Source organism: Oenanthe melanoleuca, chromosome 5, assembly GCF_029582105.1.
Source record: "Oenanthe melanoleuca isolate GR-GAL-2019-014 chromosome 5, OMel1.0, whole genome shotgun sequence".
Classification (NCBI taxonomy): Eukaryota; Metazoa; Chordata; class Aves; order Passeriformes; family Muscicapidae; genus Oenanthe; species Oenanthe melanoleuca.
Genome location: NC_079339.1, coordinates 28,466,232 through 28,493,373, shown reverse-complemented (window position 1 = coordinate 28,493,373; position 27,142 = coordinate 28,466,232). Strand labels below are relative to the sequence as shown.

Here is a 27,142-nt window from a genome sequence, read left to right as displayed (position 1 = left end):
GCCCAGTAATGCCACACTGCAACTTTGTGCCTTTGGTACCAAGTATGCAGTAAAAAGCATAATGAATAAGGAAGAGTGTATAAGAGCTGCAAAAAGCAATACAGCTCCTTGGGTCAGTTAGTCTCTGAGTACAGGAATTTGGATACAGTGGCAGTGCAAATGGGAGCCATCACATCCACACAATGAAATTGAAACAATTGTGTGCTTTCTGTGTAGTTCCCTGTAGTCTTTTGAAATTGTAAAAAATAATAGTAAAGTATTGGAGTTAAAAACTGTGACTGTTGCAAGTGCTCACTGCCAAGTCCTGGTGTGTGTGATCCTGCTGTGTTTCCCAGGTAATACCCATGCCATTTTTGGTGGATTTTTTTCTTTGTACCTTTCAGTGAGATTGATTCAGATCTGGTGGTGTGGTAGGAATTAGCAGCCACAGGGCTGCTGATGGAGTAGATTGTAGTAGTCTCTTAACCTTCTGAAATGTCTCCATTTGGCTGAGCTACCTTTTTTATGCCTAAAGACAGGGAACAGGCTCTCACAGTGACCTCTGAGGGGTTGGCAGGAGCATTGGCACACAGGTAGGGGCATAACCCTCTTTCTGCCCTAGGGATGCTCAGCTGCCACATCCCTGCTGGTGCTTCAGTTTCCCCCTCTTCTGTCAGGGGCAGGCTGGGGTGAGCACAGGGGTGTTTATCTCATTGCTTGGGTGCAGGGTGGTGTTTATACTGAGCTTGGATTGGCAGCAGGGATGCTCTGAAATGAGGTAACCCTTTCAAAAATTCTGTTGGAGCAAATCTGAATGAACTTGGCATCTGTTTGTATCCTCCCTGTGTTTAGGTAGTCTGAGTCTGATTGTGCAGTGCCTTGGAATGCCAGATTGCTGAGTGGCCCCTTGGGACATATTAGGGCATTTCCAGTCTGCTGGGAAAACTGGACCACACTGGCTGGGCAGCCCAAAAGAAATTTTGGGAAGGGCTGGGAAATCAGCATTCCATCAGGGCTAACTGTGAATCTATCAGGCCAGGCAATGATGAGATGAGGTCAAGTGAGGTGTCTGGCCTTGGAGAAGCTGCTGAAGCACCTATCAAAAGCTGCCTTTGGCTGAGTATGAAAGGATTTTAAGTGAGCAGTTGGACTGCTGGCTCATACCAGGTCCTTGAACAGACATCCATCTCATGCTACATGTTAAGATGAGCTGTGAGGAGCTGGTTAACAGTGAAAGCAAACACTGTCCTTACAGCACAGGATACAGATTGGGTCACATCAGGTAATAGGGGAAATCTGCTGGTCTGCCTGCATCACTCCTTACAGCATTATTAAAAGTTATACGTTGTAAATTATTTATTCATTAATTTTTCTTGGGCCCAATGCCTCATTTTCAGGGAAGACATGTTGGAATTGATAGGAAATGTGATGGGGTGATACAAATGTGTGTGACAGGGCTAATGTAAAATTCAGGTTATGGCTATATTATTCTCTTCATTCAGCTGTTAATTGTGCATTACTGCTCTGCCTGGTTGGTACCTTTGCTGCCCCTTTATCTGTGACTCAGCAAGGCTGCCTGGGTGCCCCTGCCACCCTGTGGGTGTGGATGCATCTGTCATGGCATGGCAATGTCATGGCAGCAGTGTTCTCTTGCCCACCACCACATCCTTGGGGCAGTGGGTCTCCGTGTACACTGAGGAATTGGAGGGAACAGTGTCCTGTGAGGACCTTGTGAGAGAAATTTGATGTGTGCAAAGCTGAGCCCTTTAAATCTTGGTGCCCTAGTTAAAGGGGATTTAGTCCTTCCAACCTGTCACAGTCCATCTCATTTTTCCCCCTCTTTCCTTTTAGTTAGAGGATTAAAATTGTTGCATTGAGCTCAAAGGGGATTGGAATGCTCTGTATTTTTTTTGCTCAATGTCTCCTAAGAGACATCATAAAGAATGGCCAAGAATGGATAAACAGGTATTAACACCACTGCAGGTGCTGAGGAAAAGGTGAGAAAGCTCTCCCTACCCTGTTGTGCCTGCAGGGTCTGTGCAGGATGCTGATCCCCTGAGCTGTGGCAGCTGCCCCACACACCAGCATTTTCCTGTGTCTGCAGATTGCCTGGAGGCAGGAGCAGGGACTTGGGGCACTCAGCTGGGCAGGACTGCAGCCTTAGGAGAGGAGAGTGGTGGTGGGAGCTGGGTGTGTGAAGGGATTCCCTTCTTATTCCTCTGTGCCTCCTGTACTATAGGAGCCATGTAAGGCTCACCAGTGTACAAGAGGAACTTGCCCCCAGTGGGCTGCATGTTCAGAAACACCAGTGCACAGTTCCTTCAGCTTAGCTTCAGCAGCATCCAAGATCTAAACTTTAAATTAAGTATCTTGTTTTTGCGGGGATAGGAGGGGAGGGGTGCAGCTGGGCGGTGCCATTCACCATGGAAGAATATTTAAAAGTGTTACAAAATAGAAATGCAGGGTGACTATTTGGATTCCCTAGTTCATGTAGCAGTGAATCTGAGAACTTAGAAAGTAATGCACATGGTATTTGTTAAATATCTGGGAAATTGCCAAACTGTCTCTTGTGACAGACTCATAAAGACTAAGTAATTTTGAGTATGCACAATACGTCCTCAATTTTCTTGTCCAGCTTTCTGTATGATTCCTCTAGAAGTATACCTCCCACTGCTACATTGAATTTGCTGGTCCTATGCAGAGCTTAAAGTGTGGTCTTCACCATTCTCTGTGGCAAGGACAGCCATGAAGCTTGTTGCCAGAAGGTTATTTTGAATCATTGGAGGCAATTTGTGTCTTTCTGCTCTGAGTAGGTGAGTTGAATGTCAATGGAAAATATTTCCATTGAGGTCAGAATTTGCTTTAAATTTTCTGTTCAATATTTTTCTTCCCAAGGTAAATTCCCATATCACTGTCCCATATCTGATAAGGGCAAATTAAATGCATTTTGATCAGTGCCTGTCAGCTGGGAGCCATACAGGTTCTTTCTGTATGTGAGGGACATGTTCAGGGCTCTTATGTGAAGGGAAAATGGGATAGGGAGACTAGTTGAATAATAAACCATTGGAGGCTGCCACAAGCCTGCTTAGAGTTGCCTGTTGCCTTGCCATCCTTTTCCAAGCAATTTACATTTAAGAGTTGTGAGATCTCCCATTTGCCTTGCTCCTATCCAAGACCTCATACAAGGCTGTACTGCTGGGTGCTTTCTGTTTATCTGCAGATCTCTTTGTGCAAATGTGAACAGAAAAGACAGCTTCTGTCCCAGAGTTTATAGCCTCTGTTCATAGGTGAGATAAAGAGTTGGGGATTGAAAGCATTCTTTCCCCCTTTCCCCTGATGCAGAGCTGAAATTAATCCTTGAGCTCTGCTGAAAGGAAACAAAGCAATATTCAGAACTGCTAACCTCTGGTTATTAACTCTGATGAAAATGCCAGTGAAGCCAAGGCATTGGATATTAATTTTGCACCAACCATTCAATGAATTTGCTGCTGGATTCCAGTTGCTACCCCAGAGACAGCTAAAACTCTGTCCTGTGGTCACTCCTATTGTAACTGGCCATCCTTCATTACATTTTGTATTGATAATACATTTGGACCACCTCCCCAGCTCTTTTAATATCTGTGACCAGTGATGGATTGGCCACCTAAAACCACTTTGGCACATATTGTATGTCACCTGAGTGAGCAGAGACACATGGGGGAAACAAATTTGGCTTGTGGCTGGAGGGAACGTCTTGGGAATTCCTCTCTGGGATTGCCTCAGTTACATCAAATGCCAGATTGGGTTCTGGTGTGCATTTCTTTCTGCATGTTCATTTTGGGGGAAGAAGTAGCATTTGAGAATAAGCTGCTAAGACAGGAGACATTTAGAAGTTTTTTCTAAGCTGATGTGTAAATGTTAATCATTAAACTTGTTACCATGTAGCAACATGACTTCTCGTAATGATTAACTGCTTTGCCAGGCTGTACTGAAATAAATCTCAGGGTGTTTGCTTCAGTTTCTCCCACCTCAGTCCAGCTGCTGAAGGGTGTTGAAACACTCCTTAACTGGCTGGAGTGATGAACAGCAGGGCTCCTTGGGCTGATAGTGCTTCTTCATGCTCAATTCTGCTTTTGGAGACTTACATTCTCCATTTAATCAGGGTAAAGTGAGATTCCCCATGTTACATTGTTTTCAATGCCAAATGGCATTCTTAACCACGTGCTGAAACCAGTATTCTGTGTTTGCTCTTCTGAGTGGAAAATGCACTGTAACACTTTTAATCATTCTCTATGTAGAGGGAAAAAGTGTTTTCATCAGGGAATATGTTCCTGGCGTTTGTAGCATGTACTTGTTTATTGTCTTGCTACCTGGTTCTTTGCAGGAGTTTGAATGCTGAGATGCTGATGTGCCTGGCTGGGGGAGTGTGGCACAAGTTGTCACGGGCACTGCCACCTGACTGGGCAAATGGCCTTTTCACCACAGGTTATTAATGGTCAAATGCAAGTACAGCAGCATTGTCTGCTTTTGTAGGAGCAGAATTGTACAAGGGTGAATTCAGCTGGTTGTTCTCGTTTTCCTTCAGATAGGAGTTTGAATGTCTGAATCTGCTGCTGCAGACCCAGCTTTGTGCTGAGAAGGAGTACTTGGCTAGTTCAGGCTCCAGCAGTCTGGACAACATCAGCTGGAAGATGAAAAGTTACAAATGGATGGCCAGGCCTTTACCACTGTTATTTTGGAGAGTGCTATTGGGTAATATTGCCAATAATTCTGTAATGCAGGCAGGGAAAACTTGGCAGTCTAAGTGTGGGGCCCTGGGGTACAGCCTGTACCTGGGCTGGATAACCCACTCTGTGTAGCATGCTGGAGAGCACCTCTCCTGATCAGAGGGATGAGGAGTAATGTTTCTAGGTCAGCAGCTACATGCCACCTCGAGAAGGCTCCTAACAAGAGCAAGCAACTCAAGGTCCTTTGGTAAGTCTGTCCTGTTTGACACAGACTTGCTACTGCTTCTTGAATATCTTTCCCCATGGTGCTGTTGGGTAGTGGGAGTGGAACAGAATTAGTTCTGCAGAACTGGTTTTTCAGAATGGCTCTGCACTGTAAGCAGAAGTGGGTTCTTTGGACTTACTTGAGGGGCAAAAAATGGCCAAAATAGACCAAAAGCCTGATAATTTAAAATAAATACCTTTGGTCCTGAAAAGGGTGAGTAAAAAATCCCCACCTGTTTGGTAGTGCCATTCAGCTCCCTATAGGCTGTGCTTCCAGAAGAACTGTGTGCCAGTACCTCCAGCATTACCAAAGAGTGCAAAAAATAACTGCATGGGAATGTCTTCAGTGTTAGGGGGCAGCTCAGCTATCTGTTCTCAGGATAGACACCAAGTCTGGCAAGGAGGAGGATATTTATACTGTGCTTCAGTAAGTGTTGGCCTGAAGGAACTTGTCACTGTGCATTTCTTAAAAAACGTGTTTAAAAAAAAACTCTATTAGCTTTAATATAATTGATTTGGTCCATTTCTGTGAGTGTGATGGCAACATTCTCCTTGATTTGCTGAACTAGCTTATCTGAATTGGAGGAGCTTCCTTGGTGCTTCATTGGGATGAGAAAGGTATGTGAAGTGTGGAGTGCAAGGACTTTTTCTTTATTGTGTTTTCCTAGTATAGAGAAAGTGAAAAGCAATTTAAATAAATCTAAAATATTTGAATGTTCACTGAGATGTAGACTCTTACTATTGTCTTAAAATAACTGCAGCCTCCCTGCAGATGCTGACTGCCTCCTGCAGAAATGGCTCCATGGCTCCTGGAGCTTCTGGTTTGCTTTGGCAGGTACAGAAACCATCTGATAGCTCTTCCTTTCACCTGTCCCATTAAATAGGTTGCCAATATAAAATGCAGTAAGCACAATGCTATGATTTTAGTCTATATTGAGCCATATTGGAGCCAGCAGGAAAGATTATCTAAAGATGCTAGGGTTACAGAATAGAATTCAATGTGACTGGTCTGGAGCTGGCTGCTCTGTAACGATGTGTGGTTTGAGAGGAGAGAATTGCTGTTAGAGAGGCCTGTCTGCCCCTTCAGAGGTAATTTAATAGCCTGCCTTCCATTCAGGCAAGGGAAATGCTATCAGTGGGGTTTTTTCCTATTGTATTAAATGACCTGTCTGTATGTCATGGCCTAATTGTGTTACTCCAGAGAGCAGTGGATAGAGGATGATTTTCCTTGGAAGTTTTCTTTGCTGCATTGGAAAGGGACTGCTCCCATCTGATTCAGCTGCCAGGCAGCCAGATTTCTCTCTGCTGGTCAATAAACAGAAACTGTGGTTTCATGCACCAGAAGCTGGGGTACTGGCTGCTATAGTTATGACTTAATTACTAGTGTTAGATTAGGTAGGACTTGGATATTGTATCAAGTTAAGGCTCTATCTGCTAGAGAGGTACAGGTTGAAAGTGAATCCATGTATCTACTTTAAACAGATTTGTAGTGGCATCTGTTCTGCCCAATGATTTTTACAGGGAAAACAGTCCACAGACAATAAGACTGAAACACTTCTATTGGTACTTTCAGTAATAAACATTTTTTGCATTGACAGGTCATGTGCACTTGACTCTTCAGAAATGTGGTAAGTGCTTAAGCATCTCTTTTTACAGATCAAGACTCTGAAGGAGGCTCAGAAAGGTTAAAGTCTTGATTTACACTGATTGCTCAGGCTCCATTGACTTTCTCTTTGAATGTCTTTCCCGCTGGGCATTTAACTGACGTCCCCTTCCTTAGAGCTTCAGTGCATGTTTAAATAGCCATGGCTCTTCTGCAGGGCAGGCAGGGGTAATAAGGAAAATTGGAGTGAATAAACCCTGCTGATGCACAGTGCCAGCATGCTTTGCCCCCTGAGGGTGGTGCCTCTCCTCTTTGGGTATCTTCAGGAGGCAGCAGCGAGAGTACTCAGGTCTCTGTTTGCAAGTGGGACACTTGCAGTGCTGTGAGGTGAAGGCCCTTGTAATGAGTGGCTCAAATGAGGCAGGCAGTAATGAGCTGTCCAGGAATAGCTCATTGGCTCCTGCCTGGCAGAGGGAAGAGTGTCACTGTGATTTGTGCTTCCCTAGCTATGCAACTGAATTTTATCCTTGAACTTGGCTCCTGGTTCAGACAAAATCCCTCATGTGAAACATGTGCCATTTGCACAGGGTTCTTAATTAGAGGAATTCATCATAAACATGGGCATCTTTCTCTTGTTATTATGGCAGCAGATAGAGATTAATCATATCCTCAGAAATATCTGTTGTTGTTTACTATTTCTATGAAATTGGCAATCCTTGATGTCTGCAGAAAGATGAGGTTCCTTATGATATTGCTGTGCTACATTAGTTCATTAACTAATTAAAAGCATAATAGTGACTTTTCAGTTGAGGTAGTTCCACAAGGCTTGCTGTCTGCTGATCAGCAAATGCTTAGAACTTGCATATTCAAAAATATCTATATTTGTGAGGATAAAGGGGGAAAATCACAGTGTGTTGAAATTTTTAAAAGCAGCCCTGCCCTAAAACACCTACATTCTTTTCTCCCATACTGCCACTAGAAAGAAAGGGATAGAGTTCAAGAAAATAATTTGCTATGATAATTTCAAAATCAGCAGCTTGGTTCTGGGTACATCTTGCACCCTGCTTTTTCTCTGCCCTGCCCCAGGTGGCCAAGGCATGCCATTTTCATTCAAGAAGCATTCAAAGAAGAGAAAGCCCATTGTCTGTGCAAAGTTCAAGAATTAGAGGTTAAAAATGGTTTATTAGGTCCATCTATGTGAAACCTAGCTTCCAGCACCAGGGATTAATTGCTTCCCTTCAGGTTTTGAATGGTCTGTGTCTTTCACTGAGAATAAAGCAAGAACACCTTGCAGGCTGCAAAGCACATCAGCCTTATTTAAAATGTTTGCTGAGAGTGCAGCAGGGCCCTCCTCCTAAGGTGGGAACTATTGGACTACTGCAGAATTTATTTTAATGGGTTTTTTAACCAATAACCCCCATTTATCTCCCTGGGGAAATTTTCTTTTAGCTGGTTTGTCTCCTTTCTTCCTCTCCAGATGGGTATCATGGTATTAACAGATGGCTAAGGAGAAACGTTTCCTAGAAAGGAAGTGGATGTGTGGAAGCTGTCTCAGGCATGAGTTTTGAGCCCTCTTCTGACTTGGCAAAGGCTTTGCCCTCACCCCTGGAGCCTTGAGGAGCAATCATTACCAGTGTGGCAGGCAGAGGCAGATGGGGAAGCCCACATAGGCAGCTTACAGGGAGAGGGAACAGAGTCAATGTGTTTTGAGAAGGCCAGTGTTGGAGCAGGTGGGCTCACTTGTACTGTTCTGGGCCAAATCCCACTCTGGCTCTCACATGCTGGTATTCTCAGCTGCTTCTGTCCTTTAAGCATAAAAGCTAGGTCACCAATGGTATTACTGGAGAGGAGATAAATATTTGTCCATGTGTTTAATGAAGACTTGCTCTTCAATGGCTGCTTTGCACTGCTGGAAGCAGATAATTAAATAAAGCACTGTGGGTTTTAGACTAGCAGGGTCTTTTGGGTGAAGGACTTGGATAGATCTGGAAGGAGATGTTTGATGAAGCCATTTTGTGCTTTGCAGTTTTCCCTTTAAGCCGAGATGGAAAGGGTGTGTTAATCACTTCTCAAGGGCACTGCAAGACATGACTGCAGTCTTGTGAGCATCATTGATTGTGTCCTCCAAAAGATCTTGCTGGGATCTCACAAATGGTAGAAGGGATAGACAGCTGTGGTGGCTGGCTGAAAGAAGAGAGAATATTTGTTTTGAGAGCCTGCAGGCAGTTATTACTGCTCCTCTTGCTCTGAGAAGGCACTAATCTTGTCTTTTGCTCTGCAGGTTAGGATGAGCAATTAAGCCATTCTGCCAGATTTTTGCCAGCTGCTGGAAGGGACATTGCTTGGGAAATGTAGGAGGAACTAGTCTTACCAAGACATCTGCCCATCTGTCTGCAAATAATGCCTGTATTTCCTTGTCCCTGGGTGCTGCCTCCCCTCTGGCTGGGAGGGAGGCAGAGGCTGAGTCAGTGCAGTCCCACACCTGCAGGAGATGTGGGCCCTGCTGAGTCTAGATACACAGGTCATCTTCCAGTAGCTGGACTGAGAAGACATTGAGGGATGTTAGTTGTATTTGGTAGGAGTGTGGGGGGAAACAGGAGTAGTAAAAGCCAGGTTATCTCTACCAGATGCTGACTGTGGTTTCTGAGGAAAACTATTTTTTCTGTTGCCATGATGTTTGTACTTGAGGTTAAAGCACTTGGGTTGAGGTGAAGACACCATTCTGATAATGTTTTGCTTTAGGTGGGTTGACTGTAAAGAAAATTCCTATTGTTAGCCTGGTATTAACCAGAAGGTATGAGAGAGATGATGTCTGTTTCTTGCCTGGTAAAATGAAAGTGTGCAGTGAAGGGTAACATGAATGCATTATTAACTAAAAGAAGTTGAGGGAGTTCTTCCCCCTCTTGTTAAAAACTTATTGCTTCTTACAACTTACACAGGTTAATGCAGGGCTCTGGGAAGAGATTGGAGGGGTGAATGTGTGTAGGAAAACAGAGGGTGGGGGTGGATGTTCTATATATGCTTTTCCCACCTGCTGCTTCCCCACAAAATTTATCAGTCATTTGTAACTTAGTTCTGGCAATATTGTGCTGAATGCCATAAGAGGAGGAGTCTGTTAGAGGCATATCTGATGGGTGAGGGAGGGAGTGTAAGATCTTTCATCTGGTAGGATGCTCCCAGGTTGGAGATGGTTGTTTGCTGCACCCCCAGCTTCAGCTGAGCACTGAGTGGAGGACAGGGTGGGAATGTGCCAGCTGGACTAGCAGCACTCAGTTCAGCTCCAAGGACAGCTGGAGCAGCCTTGCTGGAGATCCTTGCAGTTTGAGCCACTGGCCTAAATGGCTCCATAACTCAGAGTTAATATTAACCTGTAGGTTGACAAGTCTGACAGCCTCTGACTCAGAGCATCTAAGTGACTTGGGATGGGAAGAGCTTGCAGGGGACCTGTCAGGATAAAGAAAGCTGATTTGGAGGGGAAGTATATTGCAAGTAGAAAGGACCAACTTTGTTTTCTTGTGCTGTTCCCCCTGGCTCTAGACTGCAGAGAACAGCAGCTATTTAACATCCCTGTAGACCTTCCTCACTTTCAGATGAGGAATAAAAAGGACAGTATTTTTTTTAGGAAACTAAAGATGTGGCTATGTTTACAGTTTCTGAACTGAGTTGTCTGGGAGACTTGTACATGTTATTTGTGTGGGTATATACTGAAAGCCTTGAAGTTCTTGTTGCAGAGAGTTTTTTTCAGTACAGAGGATTTTTATCATCTTTGTGCTTGTTTTCTGGTTTTGTTCAAAGCAGTAACTCAGATCTATTGTTTCTCCTACTCTTTGAGAAATACTGGCAAGTCATTTGGACACCTGAGCAAAAGCACTGGAGTTTAGGATGCCTCCCTGTATTTACCAAAAGAATACTTACCTAATAAGATGCCAAACCTGATCAATTTGGCTGACGCACTTCCATCCCCATCAAGCAAGGGTTCATCTTGAATTCCTCTAGTTCAAAAGCCCCAGAGACGTCCAGCAGAAATGGATGGTGGAGCAAGTAGCTCTGGGACCCAGCTGCTTTCCTTCCTCTCAAGCTTCTCTTGTCTTGGGCACCCATAAGCAGGATTTAGAGCATCCAAATGGGATGAGCTGGGGACAAGCCAGGTAACCCTCCTGTGTGAGCTTGCTCAAGATGGGATCACTCACACATATATCCTTTGATATATGGCTTGCAGTAGGTAGAGCCCTCTTTAGCTGGAGATGATCTCTGAGGCCCCACCAGCAAAAATTAATGAAATGCTTTCAACTCCATTGATTAAACTCACAATAAATGAGCATTTACTTGTGATTGCTACTGGAGTTGTAGCACCTCCTCCCATGAGACTTTAATGGATTTTTTTTTTTTTTTTTTGTATTCCCAAGTTAATCAGCCTCCTTGAGATAGGTATCTTTTCTCATGACACTATCAGTGTGTCTTAGACCTGGCACAGTAGGATTTGAACTGTTGGCACTGCTTAATGCAGAGATATAAATTGCTATTGCATTGCCTTCACCACAGTGCATGGTCTGTGTCAATTGTCACGCTCAAAGGCAGCCATTTCTGAAGCAGTCTTTCTCATATTACAGTTTGCCTTCAGTGAGGAAAATCACTTTTCTGCAATGAGAAACATGATTTCTTCCCTAATCTGTGACTAAAGATCAGTGAACTTTTGAAAGATACCTTTCTGTTGTCCTCTAATGAAATTATTCATTTTCTTGTTCTGCATGAGTGACAGATATCTACCAATTCCAGGCCTTTATTGTTGCAGTACAAACCTGTGTTGCCTGTGTTTAAGGAATGATTATTCATTTGCAGGAGCCATACCAGGCAGTTACCCTCTGTGAACTGGCATACAGACATGGGTTGTGTGCAGTCCAAGTGTACCAGCAAGATAGGGGTTGCAAAAATTGCTCCATTTTATGATGGACACACCTCACAAAGGTTTGATGGTGGGAGACAGTTTTCTTTTGTTTAACTTCACTGGTTTCTAATGAAGTGTGCTGCTAAGCTCTTCTGCTTCACCAGCTTGGGGCATTGGTTTCTAAAGTGCCAGCTTTCCAAAATTACCCAATTATACCAAGTGTTTGACTCTTAAAAAAGAAATCTTCTGGCAAAAGAATATATTTCTTTCTGCTTCTGGAGGGATTCTCCTGTGGATAGCCTTGATTCTGAACATGACTACAGTTATATAGTTATATTTGTGGAGTAAATAGCTGTCAGTCAACTTTTTTGTCTTTTTCACATTCTTTGAAGTAGCCTGCAAATGGTAAGCTGAGAAACAAGCTGTTGTATTGATATGGCAGACCTGGAAATCAGTCTTATGATAGTTGTTTTAATGCTTCTGTAGATCATCGCCAGACCCTGAAGTAAGCTCTAGCATTGAAGGAAAAGTTGGCTTTGCATTATTTGTGCTGTGCTGTAAGCTGCTTTTGGCTGAGCTGTTTGAGGAAGAAGCTGAAAGTGGATGCTCCTAAGAATCTGATGGGTGTTGTTCTGAGAAAAGTCAATCACAAGAGCTCCCCAAGAGGTAAAAAGTGCAGTGATGTGGGTGGGAAGCAACACCCTGCTGGGTGCAGGCTTCAGAAATTACTTTGGTGAATGAAGTGGGCAGAGCCCTGCAGTGGCAGTGGGGCTGAGGCAGGAGCTGAGCATCTCCTCTCAGCACCCTGCTCCCAGGGAGGAGGCTCTGCCACATGCACAGCACAGTGGAAGGGTTCCTTCTCACATAGTTGGCAACTGGCTCTGTGTGCATTGGATAAGCACACTTTTTCTGGCTTTAAAAAAACCAAAAGCAACAAAACAAGCTGAAAAGTGCTGCGGTATTGCTATGGTAACAAACTTGGGCTTTATAGCCTGTGCCTTGGTGGTTGCATATGCAATCAGAGATAGAGGGAAAGAGCAGCAGGTTTATGATACCTTGGGATCTTTCCAAGTATGAGACCTTCTGTTCCCCCTGCTTGAGGCAGGCTAGGAGCAGTTGCAGGCTGTTGGTGTGTGTCTGTCACTGCCTGTTCACTGCCCATCCAGGCAATGAGAGATGAGTGGCCAAATGCTTTCTGCAGCTCTGGAATATCCTGCACTTTGAGTTTGAGCAGCTTGGGTCTTTCATCAGACATTTGGAGGGCTATGAGTAGCTGAAGGAAACAGGCATCACTTGCTGCTTCCAGCAGCACATTCAGTGGCAGGCCTGGGAGAGGGAGTTCAACTCCTTCCCTGGTGTGATATTATTTGTGTGTGCAGTAGTTCTTGGTCTTGCTTTGTTTTCATTCTTGTTTTCTGTTTTTCCACTGTTTTGGGCAATGTTAACATCCTCCTGGAGGAAAGGTGCCAGTAATAGAGCACATTGAGTTTCTGGTAGAGATGGAGCAGGTCCTTCCACAGCATGCCTGTGGCATGGGGTTTCTTGGTAGCTTGGATAGCCATTTTCTTCTCCACAAGCATCACTGGAAAATACTGCAGGACTGGGCAATAGATAAAGAGAAAAAGGGAAGGAACTCACAGAATGGTGATTACAGGTGTAGGGGACCCTGCTGTAATTGTATAGGCTGATGTTAGAAGAGGAAAAGACCTGTCCTGAGAAGGCGTGGCTGTGGAGAAAAGACCTCAAAATGACAATGATGATGAGGAAACTGGATCATCTCTCTGGTGAGGAAGTGCTGAGAGAGCTGGGCATGTTCTGCCTCTAGAAAAGATGACACAGAGAGGAGACTTTTTCAGTCTTGAAAGGGAGAGTGTCAGAGGGTGGAACCAGGCTCTGCTCGATGGTGCTGAGCAATAGGACAAGAGGCAATGGGCAGGAAATGATGCACCTAAACATGAGGAGGAGCTTCTGTCCTCTGTGGGTGACCATCCACATGGAACAGATTGCTCAGAGAGGTTGGGGAGCCTTCCTCACTGGAGATGCTCAAGAACCATTTGGACACAGTTCTGTGCCATGTGCTCTGGGATGACCCTGCCTGAGCAGGGAGGTTGGGCCAGATCACCCACTGTCGTCCCTTCCAGCTTTACCCGTTCTGTGAAAGTGCTACCTCCTAAAAAAGAAGTCTTGTTTCCTACATCCTTCCCTAAGGATGATCCTGACAAGATGCTAGCATGTGTGAAGGAAGCTGCCTCTTGGAATGCAAAGACTTCTCTGGCTTAATGCTGCTCTGGCTCCCCTTGGGACCAAGTTGCAGTCCTGACTATGATTTCAGACTTCAAATTTTTTAAAGCTACTATGTGTGAGATATCAGTGGGGCCTTGGTCTGGACACTTCTGGCATGCCATTTGTTTCTGTTGTACTTTGCACATGACTGCAGGGAAGCAGAGGAAGAGCTTCAGAGAGCTCAGCCTCCTTTATAAGGGCATATGTTGGCATGTAATTATGTGCAGTCATGCCAGTTAAAAATCTTTTAGTGGATATGAATGGTACAAGTAGCTTTATATTGGCACTTATAATTCAGGATTACTCTTTTTGCTGAGTTCCTAACCCTAAAACCTTAAATATACCTTTTTTATATTAACTTGGGGAGGGACAAGAGAGAGCTGTAAGCTCTGTGAGTGACAGCTGTATAAAGAGCTGTATGTATTGATCATGAAGAGTCCTTCATCAGTACATGTTGCTTAAATATCTTAATTAGGGAGAAAGGTTGAAGAGTGCTGTCCTGGCAGTTGGCTGGATTGTATGCAGTGGATGCTACTGGCCATGAGAGCTAATGTTAACGTTCTGGTTGCAGGGACCTCACTGGCAGCTGCCTTTGTGCTAATCAAAAATAAGATTTGAACAGTTAAGTCTGTTTTTTGCTCTTTATTGGTATCTGTGTGTGTTGCTGGTCTGATCACCTTCAGCACTGGCTGAGAGAAACTGCCTGTAAGGGGGTGTGGAGATGAATTCACTGCCTGGGTGCTGTTGGTCCATGGTCAGACTCATACAAAATACTTTTTACATTCAACCAGCTAAGTAAATGCTTATTCTAGACTCTGATGCAGAATTACAAGCTAATTTTTCATTCTCATTAACCTTTTGTAATCTAAGGATGGACCTCCTTCATCTTGTTTCCTGTCTATAACAGTCCTTTCAAGTTTTTGTGGGTTTTCAGGATCTGGAGTTTTTTTAAGTTTATTTTGTGATGTCTTTGATGCTTGCAACCACAGTCCTACTTTTGGTTTTATGATTTATTTTTTTTCCAAATCTACTTTGAACAAACCTCTCATCATATTTCCTTTGTTCATGTTTGTTCATCTCCCTTTGTGAAGCCAGAAGTGCTGAAACCCAACAAGAGCAAGCCAGAAAAGTAAAGAATGTCTCAACTTTTTTTTCTGTTTGGGAGAAAATGAGCTGTTTTATAGACTCCATACCTCAAACAAGCTGTTTTGCTTTTAATCTTTACATCACCACCACAACCTCCAGCTAGAAATTTATACATTATTTGTCTTCTGGGTAATGAAAGCCATTTACAACATAGTTAAAATGGGTTCTAAACAGGAGCCATTTTCCAGAGCAAATAAAGAGTTGTAAGAAAGGGAACCTTAGTGTGCTAAGCAGTTTAATTTTTCCAAAATTCTGAAAGATACCAGAAAATTGAGTACTCTGTTTCTCATTGTTTGTACTTTTGTTGTGGCTGAAATTCTGCTGATGTCACTGATAATTTTACCACTGAATTTAACTAGTAATTGACAGTCACTCAGACCACAAAACATTCAAACATTACTTGATTTGAAAATCAAGTTCTGTGTTTCTTACCTTCTGGGTTTTGCCTTTTTAGATATCTGCCTTTTTCTTTTTTGCAACTAAGACAGCAAAAATTTATTCTATCCATAGAAAAGATGTGGGTACTCCTGACAACATAACCCAGGAGTTGCATCTTTACAAGATGTTCTTACAATACAGAACTTTGAGCCTTGTGTGTGCAGAATCAGATGATGCCTTTTGTATTGGACAGGGATTAATGGATTTTAAATATCCTCAGTACCACTGACTCTGTTTTGCTGCAGTCTGCACCTGCAGAATGAGATGAGGGGCTGTGGCACTTTGTGCATGGGCAGAACTATATTTCCATGAGCAGTGCTTGTGGCAATACCTGTCCTGAGTATATTTTTATGATGCTTCCGTGGTTCTGCTCTTCCTTATGTGCCCAGCTCTTTCCTGGTTGACAGTGACTAAATAGCAGAGCTGAGGGGGCCTTTATTATTATTAGTGTGATTGAAGTCTAGAATGACAGAGGCCTGCATAGCATAACAGAGGTGTTTTTCATATTTGACAGGCATATATGAACCCATTGCATGATTCTTCATTGGTATGCATCCTTGATTAAATTTGCTGTTGGGGAGGTGAATTTAATGCCTTTGCAGATAGAGACCCATACAGAAGCAGAGTGCAGCTCTGAGGGTTTTGTCAGTTCACTTTGATTGCTAAGTCCTGGAATTGGAGCAATGCAGTAACTGAAAAATTAATCAATTAAAATGGAATATCATTTGGCTCCTAAACAGAATGGCAATGGCCTGACAACCTCAAATATTCACGGACAAATAGGCAGCGAGTTTTCTGCTATTAAAAAACAATGTTGTATGCTGCAGGGATGAATGCCTAGCAGAGATGTCTGAGTGAAGAAGGCCTTATAAAAAGGGACTAATTTTTGTAATAAATCCTGGGTGTATATGCACCATCACCATTGTCACTACAGAAGGAATGTCAGTACAGTCTTTGGGAGTAGATCTCATGGCTTCAAGCTTCCAAAATACAAGTTTATGTTGTGAGCTGAAGGTCATTCTTGAAATTCTCTGAGAAACCAGGTCATGATTCAGCAGCGACATGAGGAGCTATATAAAGTCACTCTGCTAAATGTCATGTTGGTTGTTGGTTTACAGACAATTTGCATTTTCATATAGGGCCTGTGTGACTCCCAGACAATATGTTCTGCCTAAAGCCTTTCTCTGTGATGTTCAAAAGCTAATGCAAGGAGGAGCTGTGTGGAGCACTGTGGCAAGTTACTTGACTTGTCAAGGTCAGGTCCTGTTCAGGTGTTACCTCCTGGGAAGACAAGGTCCCTGCAGGCTCTGGGCTGGCTTTGTCCCTGGTGGGGGTATGAAATGTCCTGGGGTGTTCCAGTCCTTTCCTGGCTCAGCTGTGCACATGCACAATATTTTTGTGGAGTGTGAATGTTGGCTAGTTGAAAAACTGCACTGTTTTATTCTTAATCTTCTTATCTCCATTTAAAGCTCTAACTCTCGAGAATGAATGATTAAAAAGGTACTTTAGCTTCCATTCTCTAGCCTTAGCAAAAAGCCCTCACAGATTGATCTTGAAGGCAAAGAAAATGAGCCCCAAGCTTAACATAATTAAATACTTTAACACTTTGGGTAAGTGGTGCCTGCTTCTCAGTGCCAGCTGACCTCTGCTCATCTCTTAGGTAACCAGTTTGCTGCTTACTGTGTTAGCAGCTTATGAGGCTTGAAGTTGCTTTCTCCTTTTCTGTGAAAATATCTGTGGTGGCATCTGTCAGTCCAGACAGTTGTGATTCACTGGGAGGAAAGGACTGAATGTAGGTCACTGGAGTTCAAAGGGAATAGATTAGTACATCAGCAGGCAGGCACACACACATGTTGTGTCTGTGCAGACAGTGTAGGTGGGGGAGTGGGCACAGAGAGATGCAGTTTATGTGACTGATGATTTAAGAAGACCTGGACCACCCTCATTTGAACTGCCTTGTTGGCTTTTGGCTGTTACCAGGTGACCATGGGGGGCATTGTCTTGATGCAGAATGCTGTGTGTCAGTCTGTCTTGATACAGGTGCTCTAAATCAGGGTTCAGGTAACACCCAGCTGGCCACTGAGTGTCTAACAGTTAGAAGAGAGGAAACAGAATATTGTTCCTTTTTCTTCTTTGTTTTCCTAGTTCAAAATCATTGGGAAACCAGAGGCATTCTTTGCATATTTAGATGTCTGTGAAGACAGGAATATTTTTCCAAAAGGAAAAAATGCTTCTTCATACAGCACCTTTTTTACTCTGAAGGACCTCAAAATACACTTTTAAAGATTGCTAAGGGTTACACCTGCACCAAGCAGTATTCCTACATGGAGTAAGTAACCTGGATGGCTTTTGCTGAGTAGATTTCCTCTGTGATGCTAAACAGGTGTCTGAATTCAGACAGCTTCATGTCCATGTGACCATCTTCTCTGTGCAAAATCTTCATACCCAGAGGCACTGTGTCCCCAGCTACCTGGTGGGATCTCGTTCTGACAGTGCTGCTGCTTTGGTGTGGGTGCCAGCATGAACAGCCTGCTCCCTTAGGCATTCAGAGAGTGTGCTGTCCTGTCTGTCTTCTCCCTGACACCAGATGTTGTCATGGATATTTATGGATACAGGGAAATGTGCTTGGAAAACAAGTGCTGTTTCAGGGAACAGCAGCCCTACAGGCCTCACACTCCCCTCTTGTGCTGGGAGTCAGCAATTTTGAAAACCATCCACTCAGTATTTCTTATGGGGTTTTCAACATTGTTTTTCTCCTGGAGTGGAGTACAACAGCATAAAGGTTTCTATGAGCAAAAGTGGCACTGTTCATTTCACAACAAAGTTTGCTGAATAGGGAACAAATGGCATTATTCCAGGGTATGAAATAAAGATTGAACAAACATAGAAGCCAGATGTATGCAAGTCTGCACATGTGGGTCTTTATACAACATCAGTGTATGTAAATATCATAAATACATTAAAACAAAAAATTATGTTGTACATGTTCATAATAAACATCTGTGTGCATTAGACTTCAAACTCAGACGAAACCCACCTTGGCAACTGCATTACCTCATCTGGGGTCTGAATTTCTATGGTTCTGAGCAGCCTCATTTCCTCCAAGCTGTTTGGAAGAGAGTGCCCTCAGGCATCTGTCTTTGAAGCCCTTTTTTGCTTCCATTGCTTTGCTTTATTCAACTGTCCTGAAAACAGAAGACCAGAAGGATACCTTAGGGCATCATCTCCCCTCCTCTGGTTAGGGGGAATGTCTGCCTGTCTCTGGGAAACTGAGCCAGAACACTATTTAGGGTCTGACCCTTGTTAACTGTTGCAAGTCTTTTCAGGATTGAGCAGCTGGGTCAAAGATGAACACACTTGATAGAAACCATCTCCTTATGCTGTATGTTATATCTATATACACTATATCTGCCTTGGCCAGCAGCAGAGCAGGATAAACAGTAGTGTTGTGCACCTGTCACATAAGCAGTTGTATAGTAAATTCCAACTTCAGAGGAACCCAAATTAGCAGGATTTGTGCATTGATTGTTAGTCTAGGTGGGCATGGAGTGAAGTTAGTTGGTGTGGAAGCCAGTCAGTGCATGTGGCAATAACTGCTTTGCACACAGTGTGGTGCTGAGCTCGTGTAACCAGCACAGCAGCACGTACCCCATGATGTTTGCAGGAGGGATGACACTGATGTGTGCTGTAGTGCTGGCACTTGCACGCTCTCTGTTACCTTTGGCTGTCCTCCAGTTGTCAACCCATGCTGCATTGCATATCCTTGAGAGCTGGGCAAAGTCATCCAGCTTCCTGGAAGCATCTCTTCCCTCCTGCAGACAAGGACACGCAGGATCTAGGTGAAGTGTTATGGGAAGGATGCTTCTCCATAGAGACACTAAAGAGATGGCTGAGCAGGATCAGTGGGCAGAGGCCATGTGGCTGCCTCAGCAGCACCTGAAAGCAAGGAGTTGGGAGTGTGGCAGGACAGACACCACCCTGCTGTGTACTGAGACATTGGATTGGGGGTATCAGAGATACCTCATGGTAGAGGCACTAATTTAATTACTTCCCACACAGTTTTGCTTTCTTCCCTTAAACTGCCTAAAAGATGAGCTGTCAAACCATGGCAAATCTGCTTGAAGGTTTAGTGACCAAATCTTGTCCATCAACACACTGTTGTGACCTGTAAGTCAGCAACATCCTGTTTCCAAATTCTTCACACCAGCAGCTCATGTCTGCTTGAGGCAGACATCATAGCAGCTCATAATCTTCATGTAACCTATGCTGTAGGCAATAACATGGAATACATTGTGCCATCATTGTGCCATCTTCTGTATCTCTTGGAGGAGGGTCTGAAAGTTCTTACTTTTGCCATCCCATGGCAACTAGAGCTCTGTCCCAGGGCCTGGAGAAGCCCTGTGAGCTGGTGACCATGGGCCCTTCTCAGAGGGCATTGGCAATAGCTCCTGCTGGCTGTCTGCTGCTGGTCTCAGGATTGCCCAATATTAATGGCAGTAGAAATTCTTTTGTGACCAGTTAGGTACCATGGGAGCTGATCACGTTGCTTTACTCTTTCCATTGCATTACTCCAGTTTGTGCAAGCTACAAATGAAACATTCAAATTGGTCTCTGGGCTCTGCTGTCAGCACTTGCACTTCTTGAAGAGCAGCAATGGTTCTATTTAACTGTGGTAATTTTTATTAAAATTTCATAGCAGAAGTTCCATAAGTGCATAGTTCCCAAACCACATTTAAAATGCTTTACACAGTTTAACAAAGCATGAATAAAACAGGTTTTTGTCTCTGAGGACTAGGAACAGTTTTTTTGGAGAAGTGTAGAGACTATTCCATGAGGCATAACAAAAGCCATGTGCACACTGGGATTCCCAGTGCAAACTGGAAATACAAAACCCCCTCTACAGCAAATGCTTTTAGCTCATGTGATCTTGCAGGTTCAGCCCATGGAGAGTAGCTTGCTCCCTTGGAATTTTTTGGGAGTTGCTGCAGCTCTCAATCCTGCCTTGTGCTCTGTGCCAGTCACAGCCCATCCCTGTGCCAGTGTATGGGTCACAGAGCTGAGCAGATCCTGTCTCTAGCATCCCCAGGCACTGCTCTGCTTCCCAGCATCTCCCTGCTTCCTGGTCAGTTAGGTCTTCCATGGAAAGACATTTAGTGGGGACAGCTTGGAATTAATGCTTTTGTCTTGTGAGGTTTGACAGAGGCCATTGTGAAAATGAGTTTAAAACAAAGGGGAAGCATGGCACCCCCTGCTCCATTTTTTGTACACTAAACTTGTAAGAAGAGCAAGAGCTGCAAAGTTATGTCTTGTCACATGAAATTGCTGGTGGATTAATTTCACAGTGACTGTAAAATGATTAATTGCACTTACCTTTGAGAGTTTTACATACCTTACTCTAATTAAGTAGTGATTTCTCATGACCCCTAGAGTATGGTTTTTCCTTTTGAATTTGGCCAAGCCTGCTGGTAAAAAAATTGCACCTTGGGACTCTGAATTCCCTAGCTCTGTTTTTAGTGGCTCTTAGCACGATGTGGCAGCTGGTGTGCCTGTGTCTGATGGCAGCCTATAACAACACACAGAGATGAATGGCACTGTCTGTATTATAGTCTTGCTATTTCACAAGGAATCAGGCCTAGAGGAATATCCCTGTGTTAGCTGAGAAATGAGGCTCTCAAATTTTCATAGGCGTGCATGGAATTAATTCCTTTACCTTAATCCCTTGCTTACGAAGTTAATTTTGGTCTCTTGAACCATGTCAAAATCAGAACACGTTTTTAACAGCAGAAGAGCATCTGAGTCCATTCTGTCACTGAAAGGGAAAAGTATATGTGAAAATGAGAAATGATGAAATAAGATTAGAAGGTTTACAGTATTTCCTGAAATTTTCAGGAATTCTCAGCAATGTTTGGGACAAAACTTAATTTGTGCAAACTGTTTTCTAATCCCTAGTCTAGACACTCACATTTCCAGTGCTTATTCATCTTTATTTCTGCTTTTGTGTAGCTTTTTTTAATCTATCAGAGAGCATCAGTCATAAGGAACTGGGCTCTTCTGCTCACCTAACTCACACTTGTAGTTCCAGCCCCAAGCATGGGGATACTGGGTGTGTATAAAGGACCTGGGGATATGAATTGTCCTGTTGGTATGATAAAAGTCTTGACTCTGCACTCAGCTGTACACACTGTGCCTTTAATATACTAAAGCTAACATCTGCTTATATTGACTTCTTCTGAAGTGAGAGCTGTTAAGGTGAGGAGACAGGAAAGAGGGGGGAAGACATTAGTCTGCCCTTCTCGCAGGGTTTCATGGAGAACCTGTCCTGCTCCTGTCAAGTATCATTTGACTTCACAGCAATAAATGTCCTGTAGTGCAACATCTGTGTTCTAGGAATATAATCTGATGAAGCAAGTCAGTCCTTAAAGATAAGCTTTATATTTGCTTTGTCAGGCGAGTTCATAGCCATCTTAGGCTCCACTCAGGGTTGTGTTTTCTCTGCTTTTTTAATCTGACTTTGCTGTCTTGTGGTTTGTAATGAGCTGTAATGTCTAGGGCTTTTCTGAGGAACTGCTGCTGTGCTGTCTCTGCCATGTTTTGTGTCAGCACAGACCTGGTGAACTGCAAAGGTCTGCAGTGCCCTTATTGAATTGCTTTCACTGTTTTCAGATGTATTTTCCATGTGTTGAGATAATTTTGAATTCTAATCCTGTTACTCAATATGTCTTAAATTTTTTCTGGATTTCCTATGGATTTGACAAACATGTTGTGTCTAAATATCTAAGGTATTTATGAAAATACTGGATAGTGCTGGATCCAGAACAAACCCCTAAGACCTGCTCTTACCCCTCTGCTCTGACAGTGAACAGCTAATAATTGTGCTCTACAGTAGGTTTCCAACCAGTTTCACCCATTCTGCAGTAATTTCACACAGACTATTATTTTTCTAGCTTGCTAATGACATCTTAACAGTCCCTACCAAAAACATTATCAGTCATGATGTAGCTGTCTCCTGCTTCTCCATACCCTTGAGCCTGATTACTCCATCACAGAAGAAAATTAGATTGGTCTGACATGATTCCATCTTGACAAATCTCAGTTAGTTCCTATTTATTGCCTTGTTATCTTCTTGGTGCTCATAGATGGATGTTTGGTTACTTGTTGATTATCTATTGATTAGCTGCCTTTCTGGAAGCTGAAGCCAGGCCCTCATAGCTGTCATCCTCTCAATCCTCCCTTTTCCCCATTTGAAGAGAGCACAGAGAGATATTGTCTGAGATAAAACTGCAAGTGGGACTTAACTCTTAACTGACAGTCATTTATCAGTGCTCTTCTACCACTTTTGGATGTGTAAGTAATGTGAGAACCATAGTATCTAAAAGAGTTATCCCTGATAGTTCAAGTTAAATATGTTATGGCTTTCAGGGCAATAAAGGGCCTTCCAGTCCCTTCCAATCTCTGGGACTCTCCTCTCCCTGCCCATGGCAGGACCCCAGGGTCTCACAGCCCTTGCCCAGTGATGCTGCTGCAGGGCTGGTCCCCAGCTCCCAAAAGCCTTGCCCTGCCCAGGTGAGCCCCCATCCTGTCCTTCCCCAGAGAGGTGCCCAATTCCCAGGGGTGAGGGTGAGGTGTAGGATTGTCCCTGGCTGCCAGACCCTGCATTATCCTGGGAAAAATGTCTCCTGAAAATACGTTGTCATTTCCAGCATTTTCTAGTATGTTCCTGGCAACCTAAACCAAAAGCAGCTATTGCTTTTATAGGACTTGGAGGGGCAAGAAAGTGGCTGCAAAATATTTACAGGTGTGTGACAAGCCGAGCTTGTGCTTCAAATCAGCATTGTTTTCTGAGGCAAAAGGAAAAAGAGAAATGGAAGCCGAGTTTGACAAAACTCCTTGTATGATTTAAGGAGAGAAAACATTTCAGTTTTTAGAGGTACGAAAGTAATTATTTCCTCATCATACTGAAAATACAAATTCAAGGAAGATTCTAGGCAGCAGGCTGTGCAACCAGCCATAAAAGTAGCCAAGATGTTCCTGTGACCCGGCACCGTGCCCAGGTGATGTGGTGGCTGCAGGGGGCAGAGGGGATGGCAGCAGCATCCCTGGAGAAGGGTGGCAGAGCAGGGCCCTCGCTGCCTGGAGGAGCAGAGCAGAGGCACTCACCCACTGGAGTGTGCCCATGTGTGTCCTACACAAGGGCAGATCCATAAACATTGGCTTGGCTGTGCAGTGGCTGAAGGAATTTCTCAGCGTTGAAAATAATAGCACTTCCCCCCATGAAAAGATGTTTGCCTCATTCTTGTATGGTGAGAAAGGGAAATGTGAGCATTAGGCTAGCTTTGGCTATATTAGGCAAAATTTTATGGGCCACCTTCATTTTTTTTTCCTGACTTAATCTCTCCAAATGGAATAGTTCTAACCTCAAATTTCTCTTCATCCTCCAGTAGCTTCCTTCCAGATATAGGCTTAACAAAGCTTGTGCTCTGGCCCTGGCTGCTGAGCTGCCACTGATTTCATGTATCTCCTCATGATGGTTTCAGTTTTCCCTGTCCCATTTGCAGTGCACTCAATTTGCTACATTTCCCATCCTGAGAGACCAAGTGCAGGTTCCATTTGAGCTGTCCTTGGGAATGCTCAGAACTGTATCCTGAGTGGTCACAGTTCATTTGAAATCCATCAATGTACATGAGTATTTCAATTTATTTTTTCTAGTGTTCATTGTCTTGAACTTCTGTGTGCTGAATTTCATTTACCATCATCTTATCTGACTGTCTAGTTCTCTTAGGGCTCTCTGCACTGAAGGGTAGCCCTTGTCAGAGAAAGTTGCAGAGATGAATGTTCTTCTAAGCACTCTCCTGCTTAAGGAATTTGCTGTGGTGTTTGGTCTCTTGAATTCTTTCCCAACCTACTAGGATGGCTTAACCAACAGGCTGTGGGATCCTGGGGGCCATTCTCTGGCCTCTTGCCCTCTGTAACTCCTAAAAGGAGACCTTTAGCTGAGGGAGAAACATGATCAAGCCCAGTATTAGAGAGTATCCAAGCTATTTTACATAAAAGGATCTTGAGATCTGGGGATTGTCTAGGACTTTGAATGAGATGGGTAGGTGCTGGTATCTGTCTCTTGCAGCAGATTTAGGGAGCTCTAGCACTCCCTTGCAAGACTGAGAGTGTTTTGGTCTATCAAACAGCTACTGACAATTTGTGAAACTACTTTTATTGTGTAAACAGTCTTGATTGCTTTACAAGCAAATATTTTAGAGTTTGTAGGCTGTTTCCAAACAGAATCATGTTACCTAAGAGAGCCAGAGCTGTGCCTGTCCTCCCTCCTGATGACCCTAGTGAATGTTTTTCAGGTCCTGGTATTGCACTGACTCTGTGGCTAGGAAAGTTAGAGGAAAACTAGGAGAGGAGAGTGATGGCAGAGGTCTTTTAACTCTTGTGGGGTACTGGGGACATCATGTACAGCTTTGAACTGAATCAGGGACATCTGTGAGACTGGGCAAGCCTGAGCAAGGCACGGCAGGGAACCTATTGAATCAGCTGCCTCTGTGCTCTGTGTTTGTATGTGGCAGTGATTGTTGAAAGGCTGAAAATGCTTTTCCTCAAAATACGGTGTCTCAGCCACCTTGGCTGGGGACTGTTCTCAGACATTCATTGCCTGGAAGGATTTCCAAATGCCTGCAGTCTCACACATTCTGTGTAACAGGTGCTAAAGGGAATTTGGCTCTGCTTGTGCTATCAGGAACAGCAGCTTTCATCCCAAGCTCAGTCAGTAAGGATAGGGAAGCCTGCAATTTTAACACCCTGTCTATGAGGACTCCTGCTTTCCTTTCCAAGCTCTTGCCTATCCTGCCTTTCCCCATACCCGAGTGACTTCCAGATATGTGGCAATGTCTGCACGTATTGCTCTGTCTGCCGTGGGCCAGCTGCTCTCCCTGAAGCTCTGCTCTTGTCTCTGCTCCAGATGACGAGGGCTCCCCAGGGAGAGAGGAGCAGCCGGCGGGGTTTTGATGAGAAGGCTTACTTGTCCTCCAAGGTGCTGAAGGCTGGAGAAGACCCCTACCGCCAGCACGCCTTCAACCAGCTGGAGAGTGACAAGCTCAGCAGTGACCGCCCCATCCGGGACACCAGGCACTACAGGTACCCTGCAGCCCTGCCCCCAGCCCAGCCTGCTGCAGGGACTCCACTCTGCAACCCTGACAAAGGGTATTTTGGGTTTTTCTTTGCCAGCTGTGTTTCACTGAATTTCACGGTTCATCTGGAAAGGTCTCAAATGCTCCGAGAACCTTGACTAATTCAGTCCCAGCTTGAGACTTTTCAAACATCTCTTTTTCCAGGTCCAAGCATCATCTTGTTTTAGCACAGCTCCTCCACTGCAGCTTGAATTGCTGACTGGGCAGTTGTTTTTTCCTCAGCTGCTCCCACACTCAAAGTTTCTTTCAGCATCCTTCTGTCCTGGCTGCAAAGGACACCTTTGTTGCAGCCTTGCTTTACTCTGGTGTTCCTCATCTGCTATGCCCTGGCTATCTGAAGCTGGTTTGGTGCTTCTTTCCAGCCTGAGCATCACTGGATGAGGGATGCTGGGGTAGGGATGAAACTAACATGCAAATATGGTGTTTCATGGTTTGTAAAGTGCTTGTTTTTCTGTCCTTGTTTCACTGAGGGTGTATTTATTCTGCTGAAAAATATTGTCCTTAAATTGATAATAGTGCTTGGGTAACTATTTTGTAGTTTCTGGAGTACAAAAAGGTAATGCTTTAGTAAAAATAGGTTCTTGAAAAACTGTAGGTCTAATAGTAATTAGGGTAGTGTACAATAGTCTACTTCAGTCCTAGACTCTACCTAGAGCTATGTATCATTCTAGGTATGGTTGCAAAACATTTCACAGATGCTGGGAGCAGGAAACCAGGCATCTAACTTGATTGAAATTGGGAAAGGGATGCCAGGGGACATGGAGCTTTGTGAGCCTGCCAGCACTGACAGCTCTCAGAGTGCTTTTTGAAGGCAAGCAGTCAGGACCATGGTTGTGGGATCCAAGTCTTGTGCTGCTGTTCTCCAGCATAGTATTTGGGACTGACTTCCTAGTGACCCAGAGGCAATGGTGCCATGTTCTGTGCTGCTGATAAATCTCCCTGCCATGCAGAATTGCTGTTTTCTGTTAATCTGCTGTCATGTTCTGGCCTAAAACCAGCTCATTTCAAAGGTGAATTATTGTTTATTTTGATCTGTAGTAGCATGCAGAGCATGCTTTTTGTGAAGAGCCTCATCTGTGCACTTCAGTCAGAAGAGGAAAATATATGTGACTCCCTGCAAATGTATAGCCATTTCAGACCCAGCTTTTCAAGGATTCTGTTGACTAATGGAGAGTCCAAAGTAGTGCATAATCAGAACAAATAAACCTATTTCCCTGTTTCTTCCCTTTATGTGGAGAATTTGGGAATGAGCAATCTGTGTTTGATTATCTTATGTTATAGCAATACTGGGATGGCAAATGAGGATGGGGACTTATTTCAGCTGATACAAATTAGACTGTGGACCTGGCTCTTTGTTTAAGGAATGGGGAGAGTCTGTAGGTCACTAGCTTATCAATTTTTCTTCAGACACCCAAGCCAGAACATGGACATACTTGACTTCACATCCTACAAGCTCCTTCTGACTTAGCATGTAGCTATTTCTTTGATCCAAAGCAAAGAGTCAACTTTCAAGCACAAACCTTGTCTTTGCTCTCTGTAATGCTGAAATATTGGGAAAACTTCTCTGAATAACACATACATCAGCCTTTTCTGCTTTTCCACTTCCTGATTCCTTAATACATTTTGTATGCATTACATCATGAAGTTATTT

General features: G+C 43.8%; 1 protein-coding gene across 3 annotated transcripts in view; it reads left to right on the top strand.

The window, feature by feature from the left end:
• GALNT16 (polypeptide N-acetylgalactosaminyltransferase 16) overlaps positions 1-27,142 on the top strand; it is a 69,848-nt gene that overhangs the window by 8,932 nt on the left and 33,774 nt on the right. The window contains exons 1-3 of one of the 3 annotated variants that reach the window (XM_056493553.1): positions 4,587-4,932; positions 6,548-6,577; positions 25,263-25,438. In XM_056493553.1, the coding sequence (XP_056349528.1) occupies positions 25,263-25,438 (176 nt within the window). In that variant the 5' untranslated portion in view covers positions 4,587-4,932; positions 6,548-6,577. Of the gene's footprint in view, positions 1-4,586; positions 4,933-6,547; positions 6,578-25,262; positions 25,439-27,142 lie in introns of those variants that run through there. The other 2 variants (XM_056493552.1, XM_056493551.1) reach the window with 2 other exon arrangements.